The 22,951-nt window shown below is 42.9% G+C and overlaps 1 protein-coding gene across 1 annotated transcript in view; it reads right to left on the bottom strand.

Annotated features, from left to right (window-relative positions):
- Positions 1-12,131: 12,131 nt before the first annotated feature.
- Positions 12,132-22,951, bottom strand: part of LOC147446476 (beta-phenylalanine coenzyme A ligase-like) — a 75,942-nt gene continuing 65,122 nt past the window's right edge. Inside the window, exons 4-6 of the mRNA XM_086525686.1 lie at positions 13,027-13,094; positions 12,808-12,910; positions 12,132-12,673 (exon numbers count right to left, since the gene is read on the bottom strand). Of these exons, the coding sequence (XP_086381812.1) occupies positions 12,560-12,673; positions 12,808-12,910; positions 13,027-13,094 (285 nt within the window). The 3' untranslated portion in view covers positions 12,132-12,559. The remainder of the gene's footprint in view (positions 12,674-12,807; positions 12,911-13,026; positions 13,095-22,951) is intronic.

Below are 22,951 nucleotides of genomic sequence, written 5' to 3'. Positions count from 1 at the left end.
GAGTTAAATTGAAAAAAATACCGTTTTTTTCCCTCTTTGAATATATCTTGGAGGGAATTTTGTATGTAGGAAAGTCCATGTGTACAAGCCGCCTATGGAGAATCCATTGATGGTAGAGAAGGCGTTGATGGAGAAGCCACGGATGGAGAAGCCCCCAGCGTACAAAACCTTGGTGCAAAAGCCATGAGAGGCCCAAGGAACTCCCTTGTATGGATTCACCGCCCAACCTCCCATATATAGCCCTTGGCTGCCCTAGTCCACACTGGTAGCCGGCCTCTTGGCCCAGGTCCTTGACCCCCCGGGTATGCCCTTGGCATGACATTATTCCCCCCTTGGAGAAGTTTTTTTGTCCTTGAAAACAAAAGTGGGAAACTTCTTCTTAAGAACATTAATGTTTTCCCAAGTGGCACCTTCTTCAGGTTGATCTTTCCACTTGATTAAAGCTTGACGACGTACATGATGACACGTACGTAATCATGATAGTCGAGAATTTTCTCTGGTTTATGCGGTGGGGTTGGAGGTTCAACGAAATCAACCAGATTTTTTTGTTCAATGATGTTGTCGTCCCCATGCAAACGTTTACGTAAACAGCTTACATGAAATATCAAATCTCCAAGAGTTTGTAAGCACGATCTCCAACTCGCTTGAGTTTCTTGAAAGGCCCACAATATCTTGGAGATAATTTAGGTGTTGGCCTAGTCTTCAGACTTTTTGAATGCTCTGGCACACGCAAAAACACCTCTTCCCCTTCCTCAAATGTAACTTGCCGACGTTTCTGATCAGCGTACTTCTTATACCGATCCTGCGCTTGTCGAACATTTTGACGAGTGAGTTTCAGCATATTTATATGGTCTTCGATAAAATCCTTAACCTACTGGAGTTTTTTGGTTGCCAACCCCATCGTAATGGGTGACCTAGGTTGAAAACCATACATGAGCATGAAAGGACTAAATCCAGTTGTGACATGCTTAGCACTGTTGTAAGAAACTTGAGAAGAGGTAGATACTCTTCCCAGTCTATTTGTTTTTTGCTAATGTATGCTTGTAGGATATCCTCTAGCACTTGGTTAACTCATTCAGTTTGATCATCCGTTTCAGGATGAGAAACGGATGATCTGTTGTACTAAGGTTGAGTTCTGTACCCAATCGTTTAAACACATCCCTACAAAAATGACTGTTAAACTTGGGATCACGATCACCGACAATGTTACTTGGCAATCCATACAACTTGTACAGATTGTCCACAAATAACTTAGCTAATTATGGAGTCTTAATTGTCGACTTGGTTGGAATAAACTTGTATAATTTAGTCAGTCGGGTCTACGACCACCCATACCGAGTACAATGGTTGGTAAACCCACAATAAAATCCATAGAGATACTTTCCCATTTACCATTGGGAATCCTTAAAGGATGTAAGAGTCCTCCTGCCTTCACGCGCTCTGCTTTGTTAACTTGGCATTTCTGGCAATGCAAGACATAGTCTTGAACAAATCCATGTAAACCTGGCCAGTAAAATTGTCGTCTTACAAGAGCATAAGTCTTTTTAATATTTGGGTGTCCTACACTTGGAATGTCATGACATTCATAAAGAATTTGGCACCCAATGTCCGTGTCCGTCAGTACACAAACTCTCCCCTTGTGGAGTAGGTACTGTAGTTCATCACTCGATAGAGGAGAACTGTGTGTGGAGGTTAGCAAAACACTACCAGCATTGGAGTGAGAAGGACCCTTCATTTTCAGATGGCTCCACACTTTGAAGTATGCCTCATCATGCTCATATTTACCATTCAGAGAATCCAAGAACTCACTTCGCAGTTCCATGAATAAAAGAGAATTGATCTCAGGCATAGGACTAAGAGAATCAACACCACATTGTATCGTCCTTTATGATATCGGAGCTTTGTGGCATACTCCTAAAGAATCTCAGCCTACCTGGCCTTCTAACCTTCAAGTCGGTTTTTTGTGTAAACCATTTTATGCTTTCATGGTCAAACACAATCTCAAACTGAGCTCCATACAAATAATGTCTCCATGTCTTTAAGGTAAACACTATCGCGTAGAGTTCACGTTTATAAGCAAAATAATTCTGCTGTGTTGAATCAAGCTTCTTGCTTTCAAATGCAATTGGCCTCCCCTCCTGTAGAAGGACTGCTCCAATAGCACGGTTACTGGCATCCGTTTCCAAAACTAATGGCTTCAAAGGATCCACAATAGCTAGAATAGGAGCTGTAGCTAGTGCATATTTGAGCGTATCAAAACTTTGTTGTTGAGCAAAACCCCACCGAAGGTTTTCCCTTTGCCCTTCAGCTGGTCCCTCATTGGTACATCAATATGAGCATAGTTTTTAACGAATCGTGGATAAAAACTTGCAAATCCCAAGAAAATTTGTGACTCTTCCAGATTTTTAGGAGAAGGCCACCTTCGAATGGCATCCACTTTGGATTGATCCATGTGCAGTCCATTAGCTGAGATAACATGCCCTAGAATTTCCTCCTTGAGAAAATCACACTTTGATTCTTTGGCATATAAGTTGTTTTCTCTTAGTAATTCAAACACCTGCCTCAGATGTTGCAAGTGTTCTTCCTCATAAGCACTGTATACAAGAATTTCATCGAGAAAAACGATAACAAACTTGCCCAAGTACGGTCTCAAGACACTATCCATGAGTGTCATGAAAGTTATGGGGGCATTGGTTAACCCAAAAGGCAAAACCAAAAACTCATAATGTCCAAACCTTTTTCGGAATGCGCTTTTGGGTATATCAGCAAGTCAAATACGTACTTGGTGATAGCCCGACCGCAAGTCAATCTTTGTAAAAATACAAGCATGGGTGAGCATACCGAATAGCTCATCCACTCGTGGTAATGGGTACTTATTCTTAACAGTGATCGCATTTAACCCACGGTAGTCTACGCACATGTGCATACTGCCATCCTCTTTCTTCACCAACAGGATAGGAGAATCCCGTGGTGAAGAACTCGCTTGAATAAACACTCTGCTAAGATAGTCAGCAAGCTGACGTTCCACTTCAGAAGCCTCAGAATGACTCATTCTGTAGGGTGGTTTACTGACTGGTTTACTACCTACAACCACATCTATGCCATGTTTCATAGATCATGTCGGTGGTAATCTTAATGGTAAATCATTAGGAAAAACATCTTGAAATTCCATTAATGAATCTTTTAATTGACTAGCAATCTTTGCTTGTTGAGAAGAGAGAGTAGTAGCCGTTGCTGAAAAAGAAGAGAGAGAAGCATGCGACATTGAGGAATGTTCAACAGATTCAACATTTGAAAGAAAATGACACAATGAGTAACACAAGAAAACTACTTCTATTTCGTTATCAGAAGTGAGCTTCATAAGCTCTGTTGACATGTTGTACATATCAGTGGTGAGGAAGGCACATCCTTCTCTCTTAGCACCAACACACGTGCGCCATGGGATTCAAACATCAGAGTGTTGTACTCGTGGCTACACTTCAATGATGGTCCTAGGCTATACAACCACTCTCTACCAAGTACCACATTTGCCTACTCCATATTCATAACCTGGAAATCCAACGATGTGGAATAGCCTTGAATTTCCAACGGTACAACTCTCACTTGAGTATCCCATACTTCGGCATCATAGCCGTTCATCATTGCTACCTTGTAGCGGTGGGAACTCAAGTTTGGGGCAATTTGAGTCTTTTCACTAATCCGTAGTTAATGAAATTGTGAGTAGCACCGTCATCTACCAAGATACGCACCTTGTGTCCTTGAAGAGATCCGTGCATACACACTAACTCATGTGGACCAAACGTCTATCGCCACACGGAAGCTGTGATACAGCATTCATGCACCACCTTGGTGTGTGTTACCTTCACCTTGTGGAGAAATGTGAGGAAGACTCAAGAGGCAACAACTGCACCGTGTGCACTACTTTCTCCTTGCCTTGAGCAGTAGATTTCCCCTTGGGACAATCCTTTTTGCCATGGCCGCTTCCCAATCATTGAAAACATAACTTCTCTTTTTTAGCCTTCTCAAATTCCTTAAGAGAGAGAGGCCCTCGGGACCCCTTGGGTTTTTTAGCTGCTTCAGAGTTGGCTACTATAAATTTCCTTTTATTGTGCCCATGTTATGTGCGTGTATTACCATGTGTATTAGCATGCATGTGAGTACTATGTAATTTCTTCTCATCTGGATCATCGTGAATGTAAGCTTTCACTATGGCCTCCTCAAGTGTTTTAGGGTCCTGAGTTTTGACATGTTTCTTAAGCTCTGGCGTCAGACCAAGGATAAACCCACGTACTTATTGAAAGGTGTCTAACCCTTCCAACTTGAGGATAACATCCCAATAGTGCGAGATATATTCAAGCAATGATGGGTGTTGGTGCATGGAACACGTGTCCCAAGCAGTCCAATTTCTATCCGCCTCATTTGTGGGCAGGAACTCTTTTCTAAACATAGCCTCAAAGGTTGTCCAACTATGTGGTATGATATTCTTCTCCTTGAGACACATCCACCATTTATTGGCCTTGCCTTCCAGAGTCAGACGTGTCTGCAGCACCCTGATTGCATTCGGAGTATGTCATAAGGCGTGAATTATGTCCCACTTGCTGAGAAAGATATTCAATGCATCCTTATTGCGCTCTCGGTCCTCTCCCTTAAAAGTTGGTGGCTTTGTATTTTTCAACAACTCGTCCACCTCCTCACATTGAGAGAATGCAAAGAATCCGGAGGGGGACCTTGTCCCTGACAAGGAGGACCCTGCCCTTGATTAGCTACGTGCTCATGCATGTGTGTGTCAATAGGACACTTGGCCTGTTGGTGCATAAAATGTACCACTAAAGTGGATAACTTACTAACATTTTCATTTAGTGATGCAAAATTTGTTTCCATCACCGACATACGTGCTTGAAGTGCTCAAAATTCTTGAATATCAAGCAGTTCGTAAGCGTCATCTTGTAACAGGACTTGATTTTGAAGTGTTTTAGCAATAAATTTTGTTTTTCTAGGAAGTTTTGGTCGTTTTAAAGTTGGTCCACTGTGTAGAAGGATGTGTGGATTGTTTTCCGTCCAATAAAATTTTTTGATCCGGAAGGCACTTTCTGGGGCATTTTTGAAGGTGTTAACGTGGGATTTTGGAAAAGTGATGTATGAAGCGATTGAAGCCTGTGTTATAAGGAGCAACTTTGGTTCTTTGAGTCTTTAGAGATTTTGATGTTTTGATGCTCGTTGAGGGCCAAAGATTAAGAAAAAAGTGGGATTTTTTGTTTTTGCATCGTTTTTGTAGAAAATGCTGTTTTGCAGGTTGATTTTCAGCAAATCAAAGCAGGCAATGGAAATTTTCCATCACATAGCCGTCGAAGAGCGCAACAAGGGCAACAAGATTGTGTGAGACGGACTTGGGCTGTTTTGGCTCCGTTTGGGAGTTATGCTCAGTTGAAGAAAGCTCAAAAATCTAACCTTTATGGATTGCTTCGCGATCACGTTCTTATCTTATTCTCGCAGGTATACTTGGTGCGCAAGTCGAGTCGACCGAACGCCAAAAATAGAAAAGCGGCTAATTTGAGAGGTCGCATGCTTTTCGAGGAAAAATCAGAAAAGAAAGATGGGTGGTGCGTTTTGGGACCATACACAGATCTCTTCTTCTACAAGTGCGAGTGTGAGTGCGAGTGCGAGTGCGAGTGAGACGGTGCATGCAAGCGGACTGAAGCTCGGGGGTGGTCGGGAGGTTTGAGCTCCGTACAATAGAGTGCGTCCATATATCTTATTGCTCCTCTGTTGTATCAAAACTCTATCAATACAATGATCTCTTTCTCTATCTTTTGCTGTCTATCTCTATTATTCTGTTCCTGTGACACATCTCCTCCCGTAGCTTCGTGGGTACCCTCCATGAGAGTATTTGGCTGCGAGCCATCATTGGGAGGATTGGGTGTATTGTGTTCGAAATCAAAATTCATGATGATATCCAAATCCATGGTAGATGTGCAGTGATAGGAAAAACGAAGAAGAATACCTTGATTCCAAAGAAAGTTCATAATCGTAGAATGCACTGCAGACATCGATAATTAGCCGTGCTAATTAGGCCCCGCAATTGGAAGTCGAAGATGTACGAATTTTGCAAAACCAAGCCGTGCAGGTATTGTTGAATCTTTGAAATCTCCTAGTTGCCTTTGGTCGCTCGCCAACGATGCAGACCTTACCAATTGGGATATTTTTTTCGGGAATAACCACACCGTATGTGACCAAAACAAATTCCCAAAGCTGCACTTCTTGATTAGTTGTTAACTAATCCGATGCCGAGTTCGATGTCGAACTGATTGTAATCGACACCTTTTGTAGAACTTCAAATAATGATCTTGGAAATTCGACCTCAATCAATAAGTAAAATGTTGCAGGCTACGCAAAATTTACTGTTTGCTTTAAATTACGGCAAACTTTGGCCGCCAATCGGCACCTTGCCGAGCTCCGACGGCAACTTTATGTAAACGGGGTGTGTGCCGGGGTGGGCATGCACCCTTGCTTGCTTCAAAAGGTCAAAAAAGATCACTTGGGTGGCCCTTGGTGTGTAAGCCTTAAGTTTGTTATGGCGGCATAGTGAGCAGGCTTCGCCTCTGTGAGAGAGAGGACGATCTCCCGCCTTCTACAGTGCTGGCATGGTGACACGCCTGTGTTGAGAAAGTCTCAGCTCGGTGACGCACACCTGTCAAGCCCAGCCTTGCGGTGTTTTTCTTTGGTCGAACACCTTCTTCCTCCCCCCCTTAGGGTTGTTGCCCACACTATAGCTTCGGCTCCTCGCTTTGTGTAGAGAGCTTACTCGCCTTGGTAGAGAGCTACACGCCTTGCCTCCTTGCCTCATGCAACATGTAAAGCAAGTGGGTGGCTCCACGCCTTCTTCCCCCAAAATAGAACCATGCTTTGATACCAATGAGAGGCCTAGGGAACTGCCTTGTACGGATTCACCGCCCAACCTCCCATATATAGCCCTTGGCCTTTGAATCCCCAGTCCACACTAGCAACTGACCTCTTGGCCCGGGTTCGTGACCCCCCCTAGGTATTCCCTTGGCATGATAATCCACCTTTATACAAACCCTCTATCTACAAGTCCCTCCTACAAGCCTCGCCCCTACTACAAGCACCCCTCCTTCCCCAAGTTCAAAATCCCAAAATTCATCCTCCAAGTTCAAGCTTCCTAAGCTCAAGCTGCCCAAGTTCAAGTTTCCCTCCTTCAATCCCAACTACCCCAAATACAAGTACCCCAACTAGGAAAACCACCCTACTTTCTCTCTCTCATCATGACCGCCTCCCATCCCCTCTCCTCAACCGCCACCTTGCCTTCATGTTGGCTCTTGTATTACCCTCCCTTCCCGCTTTCCTATTGTTTCAACTATTCTTTGCTCATTCGTCCACACACACACACATACACACACACACACACACACAAGCACACACACACACACACACAGAGTCAATTGGTTCAAGGTTAAAAGGACTAGCCCATTAGTAGAGTGTCTCTAGTTTCATAAAAAGACCTAAAAGGGGTATGAAGCTCACAATATGACTTGCTCGAGGGGAAAAGACGAACGCACCAGATTTTGGCCAGGTCCATCTATCCATCATTGGTCCCACTCAAAATAGCTTTCAGTCTGGCCTACCTATTTGCATCCAACAGCTTCAAAGGTCCAAAGCTAGGTTCTCTCTCTCTCTCTCTCTCTCTCTCTCTCTCTCTCTCTCTCTCTCTCTCTCTCTCTCTCTCTCCTAAGTTCTTATCAAAATCTTGCTAAATTTGCTCGTCCTTGGCTATCGTTTATCCAAGTCATCACTGGGCTCAACCAGGCACGTTACAATGCCCATTGTCATCGTCGACAGCCTCTCATTGCTTAGCAATAGCCTTTGCATCATCATCCCTTTGGCCATGGCTAAGGTGGCAGCTATCCGCAAGGTCTTCCACCACCACATCCACAATGTTGGGGCTTATGAAGAATTCCATCCATGCAGATGCCCTACGAATGTGAGTAACATGCAATGGATAATCCTTAAAGGAAATTAAGCTAGAGTTTCTTTCCATGAGAAGAAGCCATCAATTAAGGGGGTGTCACACTTGGGCAAGGACAGTGAGCCAGCCATGTTTGAACTATATAGAATCACATACTTTCACCCTCTCGTTATAGTGCTCACAAGTAGTGAAAATACTCTAAGTGCTTTGTGATTTCCTATGTATTATTTTTCCTTGTCTTGCTCGATTTTTTGGATTGTTCGTGTAAATTTGTTCAGACTTTGGGACTCCTCCTTAAATAGTAGAAGCATATGGCTAGGTGCACCTCTCAAAGATCACATAAGCAAGGGATAAATCCCAAAGGGAAGAGTGGTTCCACAAAATGGGGGAGAATGGGATGACTGAGAATAGCTTTTGGACTCTTGTGCAACTCACCATGCCATGTGTGCTAGACCATGTACCTTCATAATCTTACAAGATGATTGGACCATTGATTTGTACAAGAGGTAATGCCCATAGAGTTTGAGAAGTCTAGCCCATAGGCCATAATACTAGCAATACCCCTTGGACTTCGCATTGTATTGAAGCAAGCTGGATCGAAACTCAATGCCACATAGACTAGTAGTCATATAGATTGAAGTAGCCACGCATATTGAAGGTAGTCACATTGACTTTAGTCGCACTGATTTAAAAGTACATCTCAATTGATATAATGTCACATATACTAAAGAATCCTCCCCTCAAACAAACAAGGCACATCCATATCTATAGAACATCAATGAAGTTTCTATAATCAGGGATGGCACAAACATGGACCCTCCTCTTGATCTTCATCATCGTCTTCATCGTCGTTGCAATTGCTACAAAACTTATTCTTGCAGCAATCTTTAGAAAAACGTTGTGACTGTTGCTGCACTTGTAACACTTCTTGTTGTTCGTCCTCATTGATCAAGAAGCAATCCTAAATGATGATTCAATGAAAGCTCCTCCATTGACTGACGTCCTTTTTTTTTCTCTCTTATCCAATTAATGCATTGATAACGTGTTGCAAAGAAGGTGTCGGGTCCCTTTGTTTTAGCATTGTGACAATGTCGTTGAATTTTTTCTCGTCTTTGAATTGCGTTTGGGGCGATTTGAGCTTTGACGAGTGTGTCTTCCGCTGTGGATGCTTCAGATCCTCGTGGTTTAACAATAGACCATAACGGTTTGTGCATAAGGTAATCTTGCACCTTGGTCTCCTAGGCACAAAAACCCTCGCCATTGAATTTCTTGATTCCCATAATACAAGTAGAGGGATCTTAGCAATTAGCAATGTGATAATGCCAGTGTCTAGCCTCTTTATAGGTGAGGTGCATGCATTACAAGGATTACTATGCTAGAGCTATGCTATGGAGCAAGAAATCTTTTATATAAAAAAAAAGGGAAAAAGAGAGAGAGAGAGAGAGAGAGAGAGAGAGAGAGAGAGAGAGAGAGAGACGCGGGGGGGGGGGGGGGGGGGTTGTGTGGGGGGGGGGTTTCCTCCTTGCTTGACTTGTATGAAGAGAGCTTGAAGCTCGAAAGATACCTTTGAACTCCTTTTGATGCCCAAAGTCGGAAGCCTTTGTTGAAACGTGAAAGACTCCTTTGAATGCTAGTGTTGCTCTTTTGAAGCTTGGATAGCACACCTTTGTATGGAGCTTTAGGATCTTTGTTGCTTTATGGATACTTGGCTGCTATAAGGTTTCAAGGAAAAGCCTCGAGGGAAGAGGTCTTGCTAGGTAGGTTCTCTTATAATCGTGCAAAAAAGCTCGAGAGATGAGGTCGAAAGTATGGGGCCTTGGGTGTGGAGAGGGGCACGATTGCTTCCCAAGAAGGGGTTTGATGTTTGCGGCTGGAAGGCACACTTTCACTACGTGTGCAAGATATCCCGCTTGTGGATCCAAAAAGCCTTAATTGACTCATGCCTTGTGTCCAGGCAGCAAAGCAAATATTGGCACGTAAAGCATATGGACCCACCAAACTTGCAATTAATCGGATTTAAGCCATTGTTCCACATCCACCCATGAGGTGCACTCTAAGAATGGGCTTGAACTCACCAACCCCCCCCCCCCAAAAATAAATAAATAATAATTAAAAAAAAACCACGTGTTTTTGCATGTTTGGGCTTCCAAATTAAGCAATAAGAAACAGCTTCCACAAAGCTCTCACACAAACGCACACACACCGGGTTATAGTGAGGGTAATTACGAAACTAATGGTGCCCGGTTAAAGAGTTTGAGGACTCTATGGAGAGTTGGAGTAGAGGAGAAAACACTAATGCAAAACAATCAAAATAAAACTCCTAATGCTAATGCCAACTTTCCTTTATCGGCTTTATAATGTAGGCAGTGGCACACCCTCAAAGGGGTACATATCCCATCATTAACAAGCTTCCAAAAGAGATTAGTATAGCTCTAGCATGCAATACAAAGACAATTTTAAATGGGTGATCACGATTAGCAAGAGAGTGCCTAAAATAGAAAATTTGTACCTAGAACCTATAACATAATTAGGAGGTATAATCACATTCATAATGAGTAATTAAAGAGAGCAATCTACAATGCACAGTAGAAAACCAACAACATTACTTGATAATAGATATAAACAATCAACACTAGAAGTGTGTACAATGAGTGGCTACTTAAACAGTAGCCGCCTATGGTTAGGTGCACCTCTCAAGGCTCACATAAGCACATTTCCCAAGGATCAAAGCAAACAGTGACTCCACAAAATGGGGGAGACTAGAATGACTAGGAAAAGCTTTTAAACTACTGTGCAACTCATCGTGCCATGTTTGATAAGCACCTGCTCACACGATGATCATACTACTAATTGTACAAGAGGTAATGCCCAATTAAAGTTTGAGAGGCTAATGTCAAATATCATAATCCCAACAAATTGCACACATTAGGTTCACTCGTACTCAATTACATCAAGTTGGACCAAGCAATGCAATTCAACATGGACCACTTATTGTTCTTCAATCGAACTCAACTACATCCAAGTGAGTTCACTTGTACTCGATACCTTTAAATTGTACCCAACTCCACTATGAATTTATATGCGTGCAATATAACCTCCATGAGTGCAAGTGAGAGTAACCTGAGAATCTATTGCATGCAATTTATTCCAATTGCATTTGATTGGGTTCATTTATAATTCAATTGTACCAAGCCTTTTGACCAACCATTAAGTGCCTTTTGTTCGAGTTGCACTTACTTACATCAAAAGTGCAATCAAGTTGGACTTGTGTACTCATTAGTGCTCCAATTGCACTTTGATTGTAATATTTACATCCAAGTGTGGTCATCGAGCCTCAATTGCACTCACTTGTCCCTTCATTTCCTACAATTGCATGTGATTGGGTAAACTTTCAGTGCAATCAAGTTGGACTTGTGTACTCATTTGTGCTCCAATTGCTTTTTGACTGTAATATTTACATCCAAGTGTGGTCATCGAGCCTCAATTGCATTCACTTGTCCCTCCATTTCCTACAATTGCATGTGATTGGGTAAACTCAGTTCATTTGCATTCAATGTTACTCGATTGTACCATTGTGATTAGTTGAAATTATTTGCACTCTATTTCAGTCCATCATACTCTCATACTCCAAGGCAGCAAGGGTTGGGGCAGCAAAAGACAACTCCAGCAATCAAATCAGCTTTCCACACAAGTGTCAAACATCCCATAGAAAGTACTAGAAAGAGTGTGCACACACAACCCTAGGATTTGGGAATCTAGAGTTCTAGACTCCCTTGTAAGGTATTTGGCAAAACCCCCCATGGTGCTCGAAGCTGGCTTGTGGGAAACGCTGCCCTGAACCTGTAAAACCCTGACCCTCAAACTTGTCCCTCCACTAGCACACAATGGCATAACCACACAATGGAAAGTCCCCTTGAATATTAAGCAACACCATAAGTGTATACTCAAGATAGTTCAACTGCAAAAGGACTCCTCAATAAATGCTTCTTGAGACAAGATATACAAGAAATAAAAATGCTACATGGCCAATCTGACGTTGGTTCTTACAAGATGTCATGTCAGGATGGCCACATCTCATTCAGTACTTTCTTTTGGTAGTGTTAAAGTTTGAGTACAAGCGGTTATAGCGTCACAACAACTTAAGCCATCATAGTCAGTATAAAAACCCTATGGAGTGTCATAGGAGGCTCTCTCAACAACTATGCAATTACAAGACTCCTTACAACATTGTAATTATTCGAAACTTTTTAGCAGTCCTGACAATTGGTCAACATGCCCATCAGCAAGCTGAAGTTCCATTCTTGCTTTGCTTATTGCAAGTTTATCAGTAATGATACGACCATATAACACAATAATACTTATATAAGGATGGCTTCTTTTGTGATTTAGCCATCATTGATACATAAGAGACTATAACTGTAAAAAAAAGGATAATGTGTATTTTAATAAGGTCATTATAATATTGCTTGCTTCACTGTTTTATCCAGCTTCAGGTGATTTCGAGCCATGCATGTTACTAATCTAGCACGCCCGTCGAGGATTCAAACCTAATTAGATTGCACATATCATGAAAATGCTTTACAGTTTGGACATTGCAGCTGATGCAAGCTCTCGCCTCAGAATCTTTCCTGATGCAGACTTTGGAATACTTCCAACAAAAACGACTCTACGGACTTTCTTGTATGGAGCTACCTGCAAAGCCATTTGATACAAATTTCACACTCATTAAACCTTTTATGTTTTTTCCCTTATTGCCGATATGAAGATCCAAGACTACTCTAGATCCCCCTTGGGATCTTGAAAAGAAAAAGGCGCTTTCAGCTAACCTGTTCTGCCACAAACTTCAAAACCTCAGCTTCTTTGAGTGCATGATGAGGGTCTTTGACAACAAAGGCCATTGGGATTTGCCCTGCTTTGTTATCGGGGAACCTACAAGCAAACACAGACTTTAACATGATTGCATTGATAATTGTTCAGAATCATCAAATCCACAAGAAAACATAATCAATTGCAGTAGTGTAACTGAGAATTATTTGGAAACATACGGGATAACTGCAGCATCGATGATACTTGGATGGGACAAAAGAACTGCCTCTAGTTCTGCAGGGGCAACCTGAAAGGCATCTCTCTCTCTCTCTCTCTCTCTCTCTCTCTCTCTCTCTTAGTAAATCTGTTTTGATTAATTTACCTGTGGGAAACCTCAAAGCGAGGAAAACCCACCAAAAAAATCAGATACAAAGGGAAGAACACAAAAGTGTTCTGCGATGCGAAAGCGCTAAAAGTGAACATAGAAGAGTTGCAAGATTTCCAGGGATATGTCCCCAATGTCAGAGGCAAAATGTAAGGATTGCCTCAACGAAATCTTGAACGATGGACAAGGATCTGCATCATGCCGATGAAACATGCGGAGATTGCGACGGTGCCACAAATACCATAGCGACCAAAATCTGACCCATGCGAAGAAGATGGCAAAGTGTTGGAGGGAAGTCGGAAGAATGCCAAAAGGCCAGAATCATTTGTGGAAAACTGCTGAGGGAAATCGAAGGTGCATACAAGCATAAACGTGGCGAAGGAAAGCCTTGGAGCAACGACACTCCCAAAGCAGATGTCTGACAATCGCATCAACAGCGGAGCAACGGACGCAATGAGAGGAGCTAATGCGACGCGCCGCAAGGAAAGTTCCAACTGGAAGAACTCCCAGCAAACAACGCCAGAGAAAAAAAAACGCTTCTTAAGAGGCAAGTGATGGAGTGCAAAGTTTCTCCATTGCTAACAAACGGAGGCCTTTCTTATGAGAACTGGTAAACAGAGGCCTTTCTTATGAGAACTGGTGCGCCACAAGTGAGATACAATACTAGACATAAGCAATGAGAGGCGGGAGCGAGGCCAGTGCTACAACGGCAAGTAAAATTGAACATATGCCATCATGATACTTTGCACAATACAAAGTCGAACATGTAGTGGCCATGTTGACAGCTTCCAATAGTGCAATTTGACATTCAATCGTTGCATGACCCAATCGATTTGTTGTGTATTAGTTATCTGCCAGCCGATAGGATATCCTAATTGACTGACCACCACATGCGGATCGAGAATCTCGCCAGGCCACAAAAGATGATGCCAGTCACAAACAGCAAGAGCAAGAGTTCAGATTTCTAAAAATTAACCTTAAGGCCTGCTGCCAAGCCAAATGTATCCAATGCCTGCGAGAGCGAAGTCAAGTGATCCAAATACAATAACAAAGGGTGAGTGGATAGAAGCATGTTAACATGTCACTGAATTTGTTGTCTCGGACAATGCTAACTAGCACAATTTTGACATATACTAACTAGTACAATAACATGAGCTACGTCTCCAAAATATATGACGTATGATATATCAATAGAAAGCTCTTGAAACAAGGAATCCAAACTTACAACCTATGACAAATTTTGATATTATTTGTAAAAAATTTACCAAACGCCCAAATATTTAAGATATGCTAATTTGAAAATGCTAACTAGCACAAAAAGCGTGTCACGTTAACATGCTTTCACCCGAGTAGCAATGGCATACAACAAGGCGCTAAGCGGGCAACCCTGTCTGACAGAGCATCCAAGAGACCAAGGTTCTGTCAGTTCTTCATCAAGGAGGCCTGAAGATGTATTGCGAGCATACAAGTATACGACATTGACCATCTTTGGACCAAAAAAAAGGGCCCGCATTGTAGCGGCAATGAAATCCCATTGAACCATATCGAAAGCCTTTCAATGCCTACCTGCATTGCGAGAACATCCTCTTGGGTATACTGGGCATATTCCATTCCAATTAATACATTAGCCAGATTATCCCAAAATGTGGCGACGAGGAATGAAGCCATACTACGCGGAATGGATACCAACCATAAAAGGTTCCTTGATACAATTCACAATGATTTTAGCCAAGATTTTATATATAACCAACATAAGAGACCAATGCGAGAGCTGTTCACAAAGCGCTTGTTTAGGCAGCAACTTCAACAAACCGTCTTTATAAGACATTGGCAAATCCTGTTTTGCCCACGCGGTGTTCGTCATATAAAGTAAAGGTTCTTTCAGAGGCTCCCAGGAAAGAGATAAAAAGTTCCACAGTGAGCCCATCCCAACCAGGGAAACGACATCTTCCAAGAGCAAGCAATGTTGAGTGCAATTCATTCTCTGTAATATCCACCTCCATGGCCAAAGCATCCTGAGGCAAGACAAGTTAATGCACTGTAGATAACAAAAGTTGGTGTGCACAATAACTTCAACGAATGCCGCGGGGGGAGTGGCAAAAACAGTCTTAAAATGAGACACCGTGGCATCTACAAGCTCACGCTTTGAGACTGTCCAAGCTCCTGGTCGGAACATAACCCGCTTAATAGTTTGAGAGGCCCTTGAATGATACAAGTGCTTAAAAAACTGCTTTGAGGCACATCCCTTGTCCACAAATGCTCGATGTTGAGCACAAGTCTACCATTTATCCAATTTTCGTTTATCATTATATCATTATGCTGCGGACAAACCCGAGCCAACAAAAGGTCGTGGATTCACTTTTCGGCAACAAACGTGTGTCAGCTAAGAGTTAGAGCTGTTGATACACATGCTTGGTGTCCTCAACATCACCACACAATTGAAAAATGTAATGCTTTCCATAGTCCTGAATTACACTCTGCACACGCACAACAAAGCGAATTCAGGCAACATCAGGATGAAGAGGGCAACCAAAGGGGGAATAACATCATAGAAATGCTTCGTGCAAAAAGATATGCATTGTTGATGTGCGACAGACGTTTCTTAGAAAGAGGCTGATCATAAGTGCAGCAGCATCACAATAGGAGCATGATAAAAATAAAAGTAAAGAATGGTCTACGCTCATTTCACATACAAACTCATCAAATTGTTGCATACCGAGGACATATCATCGATTTGATCTTGCACGATATGCAGAAAAAGCATTGTGTTGAAATGTATACCCCGAAACATTAGGATGCAAGAGGGTCCACAAGTCCAACATCCGTGTACATGCAACGAGATTTTTCTAGGCCTGCAATTCTATGCTTAGCATGTGCGAATGTCTTGTGGTGTTATCAGATGAAGCCGGCGCATTGTTAAAATCACCACAAAGTAGTGCATTGGAAAGCCGTGGATAAGAAGATATCTCACGCCACAAAACAACTTGTTGTCTTGAGCTCATATACGAGAAAAATTCTCCCTCCAAAAGCACTGGTTTTCTCTTTTGGCCCAAATTTCAAATTTCCTGCTGCTCAATTCTATGAGGCACCTTTCGTTTCACCATATCCAACCCCATCATCTTCTTCCCATATCCAGGCTTTGATCTAGGTATTGCAACCATGAATACTACTAGGAGAGGTATCTATCATCTCGATGTTCAGTTGGAAGATGAATATTCCTCCCTTCGAAAAAGAAATAGGATTTCTGAAACTCCTCCTTCCGCCACTCAAGTGATGAGATCGGAGTAAAGAACTTAGGATACAGATGGTAGACTTCATCCCATAGACCCCATCACCAAAAGCACCCCGCCATTCTTTAGTTGTTCCTCATTGAAGAGGTCCCTTGAGTGTCACCTCTATGCCCCCATCCCAAACAAGAGGAGGCTTGTGACACTCCATCAACACCTTTTACAGCAAACCTTCACAAGTTTGTGACATAAATGCCCAACTTAAAGGATTGGCCAAGAAGACCAAAGGGTTAGCTTTTGAAAACTCTAACCTAGACCAACTTAAATGGTTGGCCATGGGGCCCTAACCCTAGAAAAATGAAGATTTACAAATTTGTTGTTGGCGTGGCACTGTATGGCAGATCAAAAATTGCACTACTATACACATTTTTGTGTTTTGCGTTGGCTGAGACTTGCAGTTTCTGTGCATTCTTTTGGGAGCAAATGCTTTTAGGGTCAATTCTTTTGGAGGAGCTTTTGGACCATCCATTGTACTCTTTATAAGGGCCTTGAGGACCAGTCTTCTCAGAGCATCTAGATGCAAAGTCTCAATCAGCTAGACCCTGGGCAGTTGTACCTTTGTGAAGCAATAATAAAGAAATACCATAAGGGGTGCAAGTCTTTGGGGCCAGTGCATCTAAGGACAGAACTCTCTCTCTCTCTCTCTCTCTCTCTCTCTCTCTCTCTCTCTCTCTCTCTCTCTCTCTCTCTCTCTCTAAATTCAGTTATTTGCAGTTTTTGTGGATTGCTGCTATTGATTTCTCGCTTGGAGTATCCAAGCCTGTAATAGTGGTATCAGAGCTGAGACGATTTTTCTTCTACAGAGTATCCAATCCTTTCTACAGCACACGTGGGTTCTAGCAGTGAATCTGACATAGACTACATCCCTCCGATTACTCGTCTACAGAGAGATGAAGAAAACCCAAATCCCAACAGGGGAATAGAAGAAACCAATGGAGATTCAAACAGAAACAAGGCTCCTTCCGATGATTCAGGAGACCATGTAAATTTTCAACAAGGAATCTCGACCAAGACGTCAACTACGATTGAAATGTGTGTAAAAAGATTGATAAAGTCCTTGAGAACCTGAAGTATTTGAATCACTTGAAGAATCATTCCTTGACGAGGTTTGCTCACAATGGCAAGAGGCCGTTCATGCATCTCTGAAGTCAGCAATAAAGCAGAAAGCAAAACCAAGTGCAAAAAAGCAGAAATTGTACTCGCAAGAATAGCTTGACAAAGCTCTTGAAAAGAAGACAAACCAGTTGAGGAAACTCATAAAGCACTCTCGGAAGAAAAGAAAATTAACGGATTACCCCCGTTATTTGGGCCGGAAATCGACTTTCGAGATGGCTAGTAGATCCAAGAAGCGTGTTCGTCTCGAGGATGACCCAGATTCTTCTTTGTCTTCAGAAAACTCGGACAATTCCTCTCCCACTAGTTCCAGCGAGGATGAGAAAATCGGAAGAAGCAAAGAAATACCAAGAAAAGCAAATCCAAGAAAAAGTCTACAAAGCACAAACAGCAATCTAGCAGTTCAAAGGAGGCAGCATCATCCTCTCTGATAGTCCAGACAATGAGAAAAAGAGAAAGAAGACAAAGGAGTTCAAGGATGGGGGTCAAGCAATTAAGTTTGATACATTTTCAAGCTACAAGGACACCCATTGAGCCCATGCATTCATACAACAACTTGACAACTCCATTTCGGGAGGACATTTCTCAAAAGCCTCCAAGATACAAAGGGTGTCGTCTTATCTGAAAGGTAACGCCTAAACATGGTGGTCTATGTTGTTGTTGCATAGAGAAACACCTAAGAAATGAATAAACTTCAAGAGAATTTTCACTTCAAGTTGGTTCACGGAAGAAGATGAAAAAGATGTTATCACGGCTTGGCATCATCTGAGAATGACAAAGGAAGACACTTTCGTTGACTGTTGTCAGAGGTTTTGGGATACCTTTTTGCCATTTTCCTTGTTGAAAGACTTGATTGAGTGGTTTTATTGCAAACTACCAAAAGTGATTCGACAGTATTACCTGAAGCGAAATTGTTTTACCTGTGGCTGCGAAAAACCAGCCATACAAAATTGTATTCCAGGCATTCAAAATTAACCATAGGGACCCTGAAAACCTGGTTGGACACCCATGGTCCCATACATAGGATTAACCATGCTTGGTTGCACTGTCGCAAACACATTTCTTGGCATATAACCTATGGAAGGTCCAACCATAGCTTGAAACACTAAACCACATCCAAAATAACCAAGGTATAAAGTAGGTAACGGAAGGGTCTAACGCATAGCCTGTTTGTTACTCCCTTGACCATTCATAAACGGTTCTTGTCCAGGTAAAGAAAATTGCTTGGGATCAATGGACACCGCCAATTGCTTAATCACATGGGCTTTCCCTCGAGCATCATGAAACCTCTGAGCATGGGAAATCTCGCAACAGCTCAGTCATGCCTCGTGTCGGAGCCTGAAAACCCTGTGTCGTAGCATGTAAATCTTGTGTAGGAGCCTATAAGAACTCCTGCATCCTTGGATTGTTGGCCAACTGCTGAAACATTTCCATGCAGCTATGCAGTTGAGCTTTGAACAACATGTCCTCTTCTTGAAGAGTTGAAGAAACTCTCTTTGTGCCATGTGAGGAAGATCCCTCTTCAAGTACTTGGTCTCTCTTCTCTCCCATATTGACAAGCTCTATGTTGCTTTCACCCACAACAATTAACACTGCACTTTTTGAAGAAAAAGTGGCTATCCCATTGATGGAACCATATAACCGGCCTCTACAGAGTAGAGGGCAGTACTAATTCAATTACCTGTTAATTTTACACAGAGCATTGAGAAAAAAAGAACACAAAAGCGTCCAACGACTAGATCGTCACTGCGTCCAACGACTAGATCGTCACTGCGCACACGAAGACCAACACCCTGTGGCAAACCTGTCAAGGGCTGAAATTGCAGGTTTCCAACCTGATTTCGGTAACATAACAGTGTCAAAACCCCTATAGGTCAAAAGTACACCTCTAGGACACTTTCCTTTGCGTATTGGAAGCTTTCTGGTGAGGTGCAGGTCAGTTTCAGTGTGTTGTAATTCTCTCTTTTGCCATTGTCGGGTGCCCAAAACCGTGTATACACATCCCGAGGCTCCCTTGGTGCTAATTTATAGTTTAGGTGAGAAATCCTGAACCTGTAGAAAAACACAGCAGGCTGTAATTCTCTGTTTGGATCGTTTTGAGCAGAGCAAACACGTCTACGCATGTCCCAAGAGCTCCCGCACGCAATAGGACAGTCCCCTTTGAATTGGACCAGTTTTCACCTCAAAAAATTCTCCGTTTTTGCAATCCTTTGCGATGGAACAGTGCGTACTTGTGGGGAATTAGCAATTAGCTAATCTGGTACATATTCAAGAGGCTTTTGCTTTGGCAAGCGCGCATAAAACCCCCAGAACTGTACATGGTCAACTGAGAAGCCCAACTAGTGGGGCATTACCATATGTGCAAAGGGAAGAGAGAGATGCGCGAGAGCAAATCGTCGCACTACATGAGACAAGGGAGAAAGCAAGCTTTCCATTAAAGTTGTGATCACCTGCACCCACTATTCACACACACTATAGTTCACAATGACAAAAATCAGCCTCCTCTCTCATTTTTGGGTGCCCCTCTTGGGATGAGAGTCTTGAGTGTGCGAGTTGGTTGGCAAGCTGCTCTTCTACTGCCATGTGTCCAATTTGCACCTTTGGTTTAATTTCCTAGTACCCACCAACTTATAAAGTTGTAAGCGACTTTTCGAGTGGCCCAAATTCCATTTTGGCGCACACGGGCCTTTATACTCATCAGAATTCAGTGCTAACTAGCCCGACTAGTCCCAGAGACTGACCAACCTAGATTCCCGATGTGAGAAACCCGTTCAGCCGTAGCCGTTTCACACAGGCAATGCAATGCCCACCTCCCTTTTCAAGGGTTTAGGGAAAAACAAGTAAAAAAAATTTTAAAAGAAAAATATGTAGTACATATTTAAAGAAGGCAACATGAAATATACCCCTCCTGGTGACACCCCTCCTCCTGAAACTTGCCTAGCTTGATGCCCGAATGCCTACTCCCTTTGCCCATCTACTCAACTACTCCTCAAGAATGGATCCATACAACCTCGCTAGAGTGTGCCAATCATGATAGTACGGTAATTCCCCGGTATCATGGGGTCTCCTGCCTTGAAGATAGGCAGAATACTAGACATACTCCAAGTATCCAGAAAAGCTCACACATGGCTCACTTGAACATTAGTGCAAGAAGCTTTGCAAGCATATCTCTATACTAGACATACTCCAAGTATCTGGAAAACCCTCACACATGGCTCGCTTGAACATTAGTGCAAGAAGCTTTGCAAGCATGTATGAAAAGCTTCTCCATCAATCCATCATCATCATCATGTGCTCTCCTAGTCCTCATCTTGTCAATGGCTTTCTTTACCATCTCAGCTATAAAGAAAGTTGCTATGGGCATGGCTCCGAAGAGTCGGGTAGAGACTGCTGTCTTGGAACTGTGTAAAGAGATGTTGCATATGCGTCCCAAATCTCGGTTGATGTGATAGCCGGTGGAGGGGAATGCTCATGAAAAATCTCCATGCCCCGTCCGAGTCCTTGCTCAATAATAGCTTGTACAACTCCTCCTCTAACGAAGCAAGATGAGTCCTCTTCTTCCGTCGCACTAGGCGCCGGAAGACTATCCGTGACTATCTATGAGTAATGGCTCCCAGGAAGCACCTCTCTGAAGTGTAGCTCTCGTTTCTCTATAATCCTCATCATACCAATTGTTATGGGGCATGGTCCCAGAACATCATTTGTGTCTGGGTTGGTTGTGCAGGTATGCCTCTACTCCTACATCATGTAAAGTCTATGTCAATATCTGGGTAAGCTCCTCCAATGGGCATTCCGGCCCCTCTGTGGCCAGGCGTCCGTAAATACTATCCATATAGATAGTGTGAATCTCCAATGTAAAAGTGTATGGAGTATGCATAGATGTCTAGGCCAATAGAGCTATAGTAAACTGGAATGAAACTGTAAATGTGAGGAGGGCGTGATCTACTGCTATCTCAATAGGCCTCACGCCCAACTATAAAATCCTTGATAGATGGTATAAATCTGGGCTGAGCCATAACAGTCCACCGTGCTAGAGAGAGAGAGAGAGAGAGAGAGAGAGAGAGAGAGAGAGAGAGAGAGAGAGAGAGAGAGAGAGAGAGAGAGAGAGAGAGAGAGAGGCTAGACAAGAGTCAATTGAGAGTCTGATTGAGACGCAGAAACCCTAGACCTAAAGCTCGTCACAAGAGGCCTAGAAGTAGCTAAGAGAAGCCCAAATCAAATCAATCTCGTAGATCTGCAAACCAGTTTAAAAATGAGCCACTTTCAGCCAAGTAGTACTTAGATCTAATCTCCCATTTGTTGGAATTAGGGTTGCAAGAATGCACACACAGCCTGGAGAGAGGAAGAAGCTCAAGACACACAACAAGGAGTATATTGCTTAGTGCACAACAGAAAGATGAGTTAGCCCTAGAATGATGGGCGTACAATGCACGGGGGAAAAAACCTCCTAGTGAGGGAAAAAATGCCCCGGCGGTCTTAAGTGTGTTCACACAATCACTACCACATATATGGTAGCAAATCCCTCCTAAGAGTGATGCACTGAACGAGAGCTGGCACATACTGTAGACGGAAGTGTCATGCCCTAAGGACATGATCAATCCACAAAGGGAAGCAAGCCCAAAGCCTTGCAGAAAGCTTCTCACTTCTCGCGAGGCAATGCCTTGCAGAAAGCTTCGAGCACGTAAGCGGCTTTGCCATTGGACTGTAGCCCATTAGGGTTTCCAGGATGCGGGTAGCAATCCTCTAGTTTTGATCAGCCTCATGAAAGCAGACATCTACACTTACAAGCGTTGGCAAGAGATGGAGACGTCTATGGAGGATGCCATGTCCATCATCATAGAATGTTTTGAGTGAGGATTTTGACTATGCTCGCAAAGCTTGGGATGCTCAGACTCCTGATAAAGAAGTGCTTATTCCCGTGCAGGAGCTGATGGATCCTGTCGCACAATATGCTCTTAATGCACTAATCCTTTTTTGTCCCGGCAAGATGTCTACTGCTCAAAATGTGGGACAGTGGGTGGATTTTCTTCTCAAACGTGAAGCAGTCAAAGGTGTTTACTTTGGAGCGCGAGGATTCTACGAAGCTTTGTTGATGGACTCTGAGCCAGAGATACACTTCTTGAAATGTCCCCTTTGTTTTTTAATACCCAGATGACTCATGTTTTGCCTTGGGCCCTCACCAGAGGTTATCAGAGTTTGATTCGTCATAAATGCCTGGTGTGGGTTGAGGTGGAGGATTTTCCTCGAACGTAGCGCCATTTTCTCCCGTTGTTAGCCTCGCAGCTGGAAAGGTCATTTGTCCCCCGAAATTAGATGCAAATACGAATCGTTTTTGCATCTTATGGAATACAGATATTCCCACGCCTACTGGTATTTATG

The sequence above is a fragment of the Adiantum capillus-veneris genome, chromosome 12 (assembly GCF_014529385.1).
Source record: "Adiantum capillus-veneris isolate H3 chromosome 12, ASM1452938v2, whole genome shotgun sequence".
NCBI classification, from domain to species: Eukaryota; Viridiplantae; Streptophyta; class Polypodiopsida; order Polypodiales; family Pteridaceae; genus Adiantum; species Adiantum capillus-veneris.
Note: the sequence above shows the minus strand (reverse complement) of the source record. Positions and strands in the feature narration are given on the sequence as shown.